Raw genomic sequence first — 11,718 nt, forward strand, 5'->3', positions numbered from 1 at the left:
CTCTCGGTGCGAGCCATTAGGCCGCCGAGAGAAGCGAGAGAGAGAGAGAGAGAAAGTCGCGAGTGTGTCTGAGAAAGAGTGAGTGAGACGAGAGAGCGGTGTACGGTGCGGGCGTACACCTCGACGTCGTCTACGCGGGGCATCGGGCCAGTGTACACGAGAGCGGGAAAAGAAGAAAACAGCGTAGCGTAGAAGGATCGCGGGAGAGTGTGTGTGTGCGAGAGCGAGAGAGAGAGAAGCATCGAGGCGTTCGAGAAGTCCTCGCTGCTCGGTAGCAGCAGGTCGGGCTTGCTGCCAACGCGCGGCAAAGGCGGTGCGCGCGAGCATCGAGAAGAGCGGGAGAGAGTAGAGAAGGAAGGGGACAACCGATAGCTACGCCGGCGTCGGTTTAGGCCTCGCCAGGCCGGGACCGCCGGCGCGAGCTGTTAGTGAGCGCGCCGATACGTGTGTGCGTGCTCGAGAGTAGAGAGGGGGGGCCGCGTTGGTTCGGCCGACAACGCTGCCGTGAGCGCGCGCTGTGCTCGCGAGTATCCGTGCGGGAGAGAGAGAGAGAGAGAGAGAGCGAGAGAGAGAACGAGCGCGCCGGCCGTATCGCTACTCGAGCGGGTCGCGCCGAGCCGAAATTCGGAAGCGGGAGAGAGAGAGCGCAGACGGGTCAGACTGCGCAACGTCAGAGGCGAGAGACTCGAGGCGTGCGCGCGTATATGAGAGTAGAGGTGTGACGGCGAGCCCTGCGTGGCTATTGTGTGTGGGCGGCTACGGCCACCACGCTGTAAGGAAGGGCTGGGATAAATATACGTGCAATACAAGTTAATAAATTGTGTGATTACTTCCTCCTTCTTTCCTCCACGTTCTCCCAAACGCCGGCGATTACAGTAAATCCCGAGATTAACGAAAAATCTTGGCGCGTACGAGGCGTCAAGTGTTGCGCACCTGTGTTGGGAGGCACAGCGTCGCATCATTCCCCACCATTATGGACCGAAATGAGACACATATGGTGTGGAAATGGTCATTGCACAACTCGCATGTCTTCATTCTTCCCCTGGCTGCTTTGTTGCATTGAGCACACATAACAGGTGTTTCGGCACTTTTTCCACCAATTCCGCTCATTCTGGACGAGGTTATGTCACTGTCGATAACTTACTGACAGTCGATAAAGTAGAGTATGTTGGAGGATAATAGCTGGTGGTAAGTTATCGACTGTTTTTGATGGTAGCGACGCTGACGGAGGAAAGAGAGACGCCGTGCAGCGAGGAGAAAAGCCGTGTGTGTTTGCAGGTTATGTTTCAGCGACAGATGTTGTAGCAGGAAAAAAAGCAGAGTAGTAGATTGCAGCCTCCAGTGAATAATATGTCACAATGAAGGTTGCAGAATAGCGCATGCAACAGACTACAAAAGAATAGGCCCGAAGGCAACGTGCGGCAGTAAGAGTGCAGAGAAAAATGAGTAAAGCAAAGCAGGACTATATGTACTCACGTGAAGTTGGCAGAGAGAGAGAGAGAGAGAGAGAGAGAGAGAGAGAGAGAGCCGTCAGCGGACTGGAACTGGGCCTGATGCCTGCCGTCTGCTGCACGAGCGCATAAGCCCTGTGCGCGGGAGGCACTACAGCTACCGCATTGTAGGGAAGGGCTGGGCGAAATACAAAGTGCAATAAACTGGTAACCACTGTGAGTGATTATTTTCCCTTCTCCCTAACGTTTTCATTCATGATCGCGCCAATTCCTACGAATTGAAGAAAAATCCTAGTGCATGCGAGACTCTAGGTGTTGCGTACCTGTGTTGAGAGGCACAGCGTCGCAAATCTATCTGCTGAAAATAAACGAACAATCAATTTATTTTTCCGTCGTCATTGCCATAGCAACCAGACGCTTAAATTTCGAACGATTCTTTCGTATGGTCCTACGTCCACGAGTTCGCCAATGCATTTTTATGACGTAGTATTTTCTACTCAATCAGTAGAATCAGATGCGGTTCCGAAGAAACCAGATTCTCGTGCTCGCGACCATTAAAACACCGAGCCCAAGACTGATTCTCTTTGCTCCATCGTTTTAAGAGAAAATTGTTCTAGTAATATTAAATATATAAGGAACGAGTAGATTTACAAATTTTTTATATAATATGGAACACAACAAGTAGTTTTCAACTATCGGAGCTGGGCTTGGCTCGTAGCAAGATACCATAATATAATTTTAGTTAAAAATTCATGGAAATGAATATTTAACTTTTGTACTTATGCCTATAATATTTAATTTTTTTATTCTATCTCTATCAAAATAGTTATAAACATGGATGCTAAAACTAGAACAGTATCTACATAATTATCAAAATAATAGGGGACATGCGCATCTTGCAAAAAATAAGAATATCAATTGATAAATTATAGTTGTTTGCAATAATATTATATTGATATTTAAACCTTCAGGTAATCGTTTGTTTGTAAACTTTAAATATTGTCTTGCAGCACTACAAATTATTATTCTGAATTTCGAAAAAATATTAGCGACAAAATTATTGAAGTTAGTACTGAATTAATATCATGACATATTGCTACGAGCCATGTCCATCTCCGGTAGTGGGAAACTACTTGTTGCGTACACTCCTCTACTACTTAAAGCTAGTTGAGTAACTTTGTTGGTATCGATAGACATAAAATGTACCAGGTTATAAGTGTCGAATTTGCATAGAAAACCACATATTAGCCATTATATCCTGTTTGTTTTCTACATAACGTCTAGTAGAAGGTCAGATCCATTTGGAAACTTTACAGCTACTTTTTTACTATAAAAAGATATCTTTTTACCGTATTGCGGTGGTCGGAGTCCGGAACGAACATCATATTTTCACATTTTAAGTTTTGAAATGCAAATAAGATAGCCTTAACACACACACACACACACACACATATATATATATATATATATATATATATATATATATAAGACTTTAAAAATATTTTTATTGAAAAATTCAGGAAATTTCAAAAAAAAGTATCTGGGCAGTTTGAATTAAAAATGCATTCCTTATGAGATACAAATCATTGAAAATAGGTAAAAAATGCAAAAATGGCTCAAGGGGACAGAACACTTTTAAACTTTGAAAAAATAGATTTTTATATTGCTTATTTTGATAGGATATTTTCTGTAGAACACGCTTTTAAAACTCGTTTAAAAAAAAAATCCCGCGAAGTTATAAGCAAAATACTAAAACAAAATTTTTATCATTTATTCGAAAAATTGCGTATTTTTTATTTGTCTAATACAACTTATAAGTTTTATGTTAAATCACGGAGACTCCTGTTCCTTGTCGGAACAATTTCAGCGAACCCTGGTAACGATCACCTGTTTGATGACATTTGGAGGTTAGACTGGTAATTTTCTACAGTTTCAACTTCAAGATTACACAGTGATGAAAAAAAAAGATAAGTATTCGGTTTTATCATTAGCAAGGATAAAATAACCTTTTTATTACATTTCTATGAAAATTCATGAAATGCCTTTTTTTGTTTGCAGGTAAGAAAATCTGTACAGAGCTTAAAGGTATAAGTGAATATACCACATAATTGCTGAAAATTGAAGTCTATGTGTGCGTAACATTGAAAACTTGGTCCCAAATGATTTAGTTAGTATTAATTTAAGTTATACTTTTAACAACAATCATAAACTTTAATGTTAATTTTCTCAAAATGTGGTTTTTACTGATTTCAGCTCATTGTTAGTAGGATTCCAAGTGAACAAGCATTTTAATTTGAATGTTTAGAAAATGTTTTATACACAAAAAAGTGGCATAATTAGCGAAAAAAAGAAAAAAATCAGTATTTTCACCGCCAAACCATTTTTAAGCATTCAAATCAAAATCCCTGCATTCAGACCAAAACTACAAGTGTACAAAGTATCCTCCTTGAGTTTGAGCCCGAAATAACTGCTCGTTCACTTGAAATCCTACGCACAGTGAAAAAATTCACAAATCATTGCACCGAGTGCCACAATGGTCCAGCAGGGATAATTAATGTTTTAGCACGGTAAAGTTAAAGCTTTTATTACTAAATATCAGTAAAAAATGTTCAAATGATTTACTTTAATTTTGTGATTTTTATTCATTAATCTTTTTTTCAGGATTTAAAAGTGTTGTCTCCCCTTAAAACTTCGACCAGCTATAATTCGAAGCCAAGTGGAGAAATAGCTCTGAAATTTTTTTTGGCAGTCAGGTACAACCTGTAGAACATATATATCTTACGACCTTGGCCGGTATACTACGAGCCTCGCAACAACACAAGGAAACGATATATATGGCGCATTCCGCGTCAACTGAGACAGAGCTGTACCCAAAAATCCTTCTGACCTAAAAATTTTTAAAAAATCATAAAAGTTAGCATTTTTTATCTACTTTTGATTACCGAGTGGCACTTTTTAAAATTTCAACCCTAGGTAGAGCTGTACGTCCCCTAACAGTAGATAGGCTATAGGCATACCAGAACATAGGCATACTAAAACACCCCCTCTCCTCTCAGAGTGTTTTGGTACCCGATGAAAGAGGAGAGATCCCCTCTCTCTCCAAGATACTAAAACACCCTTTCTCCTCTCAGAGTGTTTGGCCGATGAGAGAGTGGGAATAATTTTTCCTCTCTCTCTCTCTATTATGTTTTGGAATGCCTATAACGTTCTCTACATTTTTTTTTTAATTTTTTTTAATTTTTTTTTTTATTTTACTTTACAGTTTATGCTGATAGAACAATTTCATGAGTTTAACGTTGTGCACAAGTCGTCTTATAGCTTGGATTATGATTTATGCATACTGTGACGCACTTAAAAGATGGTTTTGACGGATAGCCATACTGTTCAATATTGTGAACAGGAAATTTGAAGTAGTCATGTCCATCCGTTTTCCACCTGATGCCATGATAATTATGTTTGAGCCATTTGTTTTCCCTTTGCATTTTGTCTGAGAGTTTTTTCCATGAGAAGGGATTTTTGAATGTTAGAACAATAGGATCTGCACTATTTTTCTTGAGAGATATGATTGCTAATTCCTTTAGAATATAATCTTCTTCGGTTTGCTTGAAACCAGTCATGTCTACTGCATACTCCATTTTCCGATGCAGCTTAGACGAGCTTCTTGACATCTCCACTAATAGGATTGTACTGAACGATGCGATCGTGTAAGATCAGACAGTAGGCTGAAGTGTTAGCAGGAAAATCTTTTATAGCCTCAAACTCCAGACGTACATCGACAGGAGCGCTCTTGAGAGATTCGTTTTGTCGTGAACAGTCAATAACTACGAGTGGTGCAAAGTTGAGAAACGAAGACTTTGTCAGCAGCGGTTGCGGATCTCTTCCATAGTAGGATTTTTGAAAATTAGCGTACATATCATAGATAATGGCAAACTGATTTTTAGCTATGTCGAGATTCATATTGTTGTATGGATAATATTGTGAATTCAAGAAAAGTTTCACATTACTCAACTCACAATGGTCAAATCGACTGGCGTTTGCAGTTCTCATTGATTTTCTCTTTGTTTGCAGTCCAAGAATCACAAAACGAGGTTTTCCAATTGATTTGATGTTTTCACTGTCTAGACGTGTTTAGTAGTGCTTGGGAGAAGAGGATATTCAAATAACTCCCAAGAACGGAAACACATGGAGATAGGATTATCTTTACCAATGAAATTCAATAGCTGGATTTTTTGTTTATCAGATACAACAACATATGGCATTAACCACTCTATCTTTGATACTTTTACTTCGTAATCTTCATAAGTAGTTACACCAGATGCTACAGCGCCTTTCTGGATTATTACATTCAAGTCGCTTCTCGATCTTGTGAGAATGAGCTCATGCTTCATATTAACTATTATCTTTTTATAGTCTTCTGCAAAACCCAAGATCATACTCAGTGGAATCGCAACGTCAAAATTTCCCTTGTCATCTACGACCGATTTGATATCGTCTTGAATACCAAGCCAGCCCGCATTCTCCAGCATATCATTCTGATTTATGTTAAATGAAATCAATCCTTTCATAACACTGCTCAGACCAACATTTTTACTTTTATCTATCTCCACAGCATTAATCTCATAACGAATTTCACCAAACAGATGACAAATGCCATTGTTGACAAATTTAGTTTTAGCAAGTGCTGCTGATCTACCTTTTACTTGCAATTTTCCACATATATGGATAGAGCTGCGAGATGGTAAGAGACATAGATCTTGATGTTGGATAGAAATACGAATTTCATCGCTGTTGTCAAAGCTTAATGATGAGTATGGTTGATGTACGTGTACTTCGTAATGAGCAATAGACTCATCGAATACGACACCTGATCGAAGGCTTAGAATTTCGTCCATTTTTCTGGAAGCAGCAAAGAATTATACACGTGAATTTTTTCCACGAACTTTTAGTCCTAGACTTTTCAGAAACTGAATGCTCTTGCGTGTTAACGGTTTGAGTTTCTTCGGTCGACTGATGACTGGTTATAGTGTCCTGTATTATAGACAAGGTGATACTTCGAATTTTGTACCATATTGCTTCAGCATATATACATTTACTGAAATATCATTAAGTTTTTCAAATTTTACAATATTTTTTAGCTTTACTGGAAATTCTATATCACTAAAGTTTAACTTGTCTTCATGCACACGATATTGAGCAACTCGATGGGCGTTACTGACACTAGGATATATTGCTGAAAGTATAGCATACTTGAAACATTGATTGTCATAATTTCGAACATTGGCGCACGCTTTTTTGCGTTCTATATACTTTGGAAGAGGAATGTAAGAAGACCCTTTAATTGGAGAATATTTTTTCATGTTTATACACAAACTTATGATACTTTTACTAGTCCAGCCTGAGTCCTTTTCTTGAAATTCTTCTAACTGTGCAAGAATAGGCTCTTTGATATTGTCTTTAAACCATTCCTCTAAATTCGTTGACAAATATATCGTCGCACTATCACTAGTAAAATATTTAATGTCCGTTGTTTCCTCTCCACTTTTCTGCATAGAAAATTCGGCGATGAAGTCAGAATTAACTTTCACTGCATTATACTCATCTAAGCAGCTCTTTACCTTATCATTAAAGAGCTTTTGTGCATCGTTTAAAAAACTTAGAATATCAACATGTTTTATATTCACTACCACACCACTTCTAATTCTATTCTGAAAAGCTGACTGCACATCTCGCCACTCTACTCTAGCTTCAGTTTCTTCCTCTGCTTGTAAACTACCTCCACACCGAAGGTGTTGTTCGAATTCAACTTGTATGCACGACAAATGTGTTAAACAAGTTTGACACTTTTGTTTTTCTCCTCGCGTTAAATTCGCTTTATCAATTTTATGGTTCAATTCCTTTATCGTAGAATTACGCACGTCCAGCCAATGATAAATATCTTCATCGCTCATATCATTTTTACTTTGTATGGTGTCACGAAGTAAGCCAACAAGACGTTCAAAAAAATCCATCGAATTCATCTTTACTTTTTACTGAAATATGACTAGAATATTATTCGTGAACTTGCACAAAACTATCACTTTAGAGGAAGTCTTCTTTACTGAATAGCAAGATGACTAGCGTGATTGATAGAAGTTCAAGTGAATATAATGTATTGTTTAGAAATACAATATTGCAATGTCAAGAAGAAGAAAAAGTTTATCTCTGTGACATTCAAGGTTTTCAAAGAATTGCCGTCGATACTTTTATTTTCAAGGAAATCAGTTTTCTCAATTTGAGTAAAACTGCTTTACCGACTGCGTATCTCTTTAAACCTCCATTACCATGGGATGAACTAACAGAGGAAGAAAAATGTATGACTCACTGGATTGAAAAGAGCCATCACGGCATAGAATGGGATTCTGGAGATATTCCATATCACCGTCTTCATAAAATTTTAGAAATATGTACGCAAGGAGTCACAAAATTATTCGTCAAAGAAAAGCAGAATGGATAAAAAATTTATTGCCCGATTTGTAAGTTGAAAATATAATAAATTTATTTAAACTTTCACATTAAAAAAAATCCCTCACACATTGTTCTATTTATTTTTTCAGATCAATCACAAACGTCGAAAATTTTGGCTGTCCATCGTTTGAAAAAATAATATATGATAAGCAGTTCGTCTGCTTTAATCACGATCTCTGCATTAGAAGAGTGCATATGTGTGCTGTTGGAAACGTTATTGCAATACGAACCTGGCTACTCGATTATTTAAATGATCGATTTAGTTTAGATACGGTGGATAATCAAAATTCAAAATGGATTTGCTTATACTGGAAATCAGCTTAACTAAATAATAAATGATTTTAATAAATGAATGTTTTATGTTTTATTCCCTTATCAACCTTATATATATTCGGCAACGTACGTTGTTGCCACCTACTCGCACGCTGCTGACAAGACGTGACAATGTGTCAGATAGTATAGGTAAATCCGTGCCCGCGTGAGTCGGCTGAGCCATGCCTTCTGCATGTCCGACGTTTCTAATTATAATAAACAGAACCCTTCTGGCCCTGGTTGTAACGCGCGATCAACGACAGTAAACATGCGTTATAATATACATTTCTAAAAGGAATAATGTTTAATCAAGCAGGAAACACAAAATATTAGTGGAAAATTATGTTTATTTATTTTTATTTTTTTACATTTATCATATCAAAAATTTATTACAAAAAATTTATTGAAAAATATCATTCAGATTTTTCGCATATTTGCTTTCTTATCGAACACGATAAGCGGATCGTTGAGCATTTCGTCTTGCAATATACGCGGTCGTGCTCGTTGCTGTAGTGGCATTTGCTGTTCTTGTTGATACTGAAGTGGTATCGGTTGATCTGCTTGATGCTGAAGTGGCATCGGCTGATCTGCATGATAGAGAGGCTGTGTTGATGGCTGCTGTCGCGGAGATGGTGGTGGTAGATCAGTCTTTTTTAAAGACAACGAAAGTTTTCTCCGTTCCTTCTTTTCTGCTGCAATAACAAACCAAAAAAAAACAAAAATTAATGTATATATTATCATAAAAAATGAAATGAAATGAATGAAAAAAAAATTATCTTACCTCATTTTTCGCTCTCTTGAGATTATGTGAATGTCATCCTTTTACCACCTATACCATTGATTGCTTCATCTGCAATTAAAGAAAAAATATGTATTATTATTTTTTGAAAAAATAAAAATTTTTTTTTATAACTAACCATCAGATTTCCTCTTTCTTGAACTTTTGTCAGAGCCACATCCCGACCTGGATCCCGAGCTTGTGCTCGAGCTAGAACTCGAGCTTGAGCCTGAACTCGAGCTTGAGCCTGAACTCGAGCTTGAGCCTGTACTCGAGCTTGAGCCTGAACGCGAGCTTGATCTCGCCCTTGAAGATTGTGATAGCCTAATCCCCTTGGATGCTATTACGGATCGTAGAGGAGGCTGTAAATGCTCAACAGCGCAAACAGATGTATTCAACGCTTGGCAATAAGCCCTCGTGCTTGCCGTACTTGTGTGGTGATCGCTTGGTACAGAAGTGCGGTCGTTTCTCGAAGATGAGCGATGGCGCTCGTTTCTCGAAGATGAGCGATGGCGATCGCTTTTTTTTGATGACGAGTGATGGCGATCGCTTTTTGATGACGAGTGATTGCGATCGCTTTTCGAAGACGAGCGATTGCGATCGCTTGATGAGGACGAACGTTCGGTTTTCGCAGACGTAGAAGGGCGATCACTTTTGGCTGCCGGCGGAGAGCGAGGGTCCCTGAGTGGCTTCCTAGCTGGTGCTGTGGCTGCGACTTTGGCTGCGGATGCGGCTTCTGCTGCTTTGGCTTCTGCTGTGGTTGCGGCTTCTGATGCTTTGGCTTCTGCTGTGGCTTTGGCTATGGTTGCGGCTTCTGCTGCTTTGGCTTCTGCTGCGGCTTTGGCTGCGACTGCTGCTTTCGCTTCTGCTGAGGTTCTGGCTGCGGTTGCGGCTTTGGCTTCTGCTGTGGCTCTGGCTTTGACTTTGGCTTTGGCTATGGCTGCGACTTTGGCTGCGGTTGTGGCTTTTGCTGCGGCTTTGGCTGCGGATGCGACTTCTGCTGCGACTGCTGCTTGTTGCTGCGAGTTTTGCTCCTGTGGAAGCTGCTGCTGATGGTGCATCTCTGATAAGGATGATATACTTTTAAACATCTGCTGCATCACACCAATCGACGGAAGTTGCTGCTGTTTTGCGACTCTGGTGAGGTGAGCGCACCCTTATTCAGCTGCTTCATCGCAGCAGTTAACTCGGCTGGTAGAGCTGAAGAATATAACAAAAATAATTAAATTTTAAAAAATGTTACAAATAAAATCTAAACTAATGTAAAAAAAAAAAATAACACTTACACTTTCTCAAAATGGAATCATCATTAATTCCATTCGATGTCCAGGACATCAACTGCCACGCCACATTAAAGAGATGGACAATTGTTCTATAACCGTTGACCTTCTCAAAAGCTGCCTTCATGCTGTCGTTGATTCCTTCCATCTTCTCACACTTTGAATTGAAGAATGAACTTGAAAACGAAGAGTGAACTGACTGACGAAGCATGCACCAGGTCCTTAAATAGAGTGGACAGCGAAGCTTCCCTTTCCACTTTAATTACCAAAAGTCCTTCGATTTGCGAAAAATTTCCACTTTCTTCTCATAGAACCTCCCTTAGACACTTCCCACCGGAATTTTCAAAATCTCCTCCCTCACAGCAAAATTTGACCATCCCTCAATCACTCGAGTACACACCTACGCTTTCTTGGAGAGAGAGAGAGAGAGAGAGAGAGAGAGAGAGAGAGAGAGAGAGAGAGAGAGAGAGAGAGAGAGAGAGAGAGAGAGAGAGAGAGAGAGAGAGAGAGAGAGAGAGAGAGAGAGAGAGAGAGAGAGAGAGAGAGAGAGAGAGAGAGAGAGAGAGAGAGAGAGAGAGAGAGAGAGATCATTGTTGACTGTCCATATCTTAAATTTTCATGCGAGAGTCTTCAGCACGTATCCGACTTATCTGTGTGAAAATTCAAAATCCTAGTTCTTGAAACGCACACATGCACATATTAACTTGGCGGATAATCTATCTGCTAATCTGCAAGCAATCAGCCAGATGTGTATACTTGCACATAGGCTAGCAAGCGGTCGGGAAAATATGTATGCCTGAGCGAGAAGAGGACGGGTCAGATGTGTAATACACACGTGCAGGTAAGCATGCGGAAATATGTATACCTGCGCGCGTGTCGGGCAAGAAGTCCGACAGATACCCGTATGAGATCTATTGTGCTATGAAAAAGATTATCTCCGTATGTAAGCATGCGGTCGAGGAAATGTGTATACCTGCGCGTTTGCCGCACAGATACCCCTGTGAGATCTATTGAGCATAAGATTATCTCTTTAAGAATCAACAGTAATTTCAAGTGTGTGTGAAAATTATCTCTGCTCGTGACAATCTAACGTGGAAACAGCTTTGAGGGTTCATCACTTCACGAGAGCGAGCAGATGTGCTTATTATTCTTGTTATTATCTTTCAGTTTAAACTGTGAGAAAGCGGGATTTATTTTTCTCCGATAAATTTATTAGCTTTGACTGCTATCTTATAAGGATGCATTTACACACTTTCCACCACCTTCGCTTTTCACACGTTTCTCGAAAATCAGAGAAGGAGGAGCTTTTCCAAGCAAATGTAGGCGCTTCCCTCTCTTTTGGGAGGGCTGCAATCTTTCCCTGAGAGGAGAGAGGGTGTTCTAGTATCTTGGA

At 39.6% G+C, this 11,718-nt stretch overlaps 1 protein-coding gene across 1 annotated transcript; it reads right to left on the reverse strand.

Moving 5' to 3' along the window:
- Positions 1-8,632: 8,632 nt before the first annotated feature.
- LOC116416600 (uncharacterized protein DDB_G0271670-like) lies at positions 8,633-10,811 on the reverse strand. Its single transcript, XM_031925540.1, has 4 exons — positions 10,332-10,811; positions 9,185-10,245; positions 9,049-9,117; positions 8,633-8,959 (listed from the first exon to the last, which is right to left on the reverse strand). The coding sequence occupies exons 2-3, from the start codon at positions 10,143-10,145 to the stop codon at positions 9,071-9,073; spliced, it is 1,008 nt and encodes a 335-aa protein (XP_031781400.1). The 5' UTR covers positions 10,146-10,245; positions 10,332-10,811; the 3' UTR covers positions 8,633-8,959; positions 9,049-9,070.
- Positions 10,812-11,718: the final 907 nt, after the last annotated feature.

The sequence above is a fragment of the Nasonia vitripennis genome, assembly GCF_009193385.2.
Source record: "Nasonia vitripennis strain AsymCx chromosome 2 unlocalized genomic scaffold, Nvit_psr_1.1 chr2_random0011, whole genome shotgun sequence".
Classification (NCBI taxonomy): Eukaryota; Metazoa; Arthropoda; class Insecta; order Hymenoptera; family Pteromalidae; genus Nasonia; species Nasonia vitripennis.

Coding starts and splice junctions, on each gene's coding strand:
- LOC116416600 (XM_031925540.1), bottom strand. CDS start 10,145: ATGCAGCAGATGTTTAAAAGTATATCATCCTTATCAGAGATGCACCAT. Junction 9,118..9,184: donor AAGAAAGAGGAAATCTGATG/GTTAGTTATAAA, acceptor CTTTAATTGCAG/ATGAAGCAATCAATGGTATA.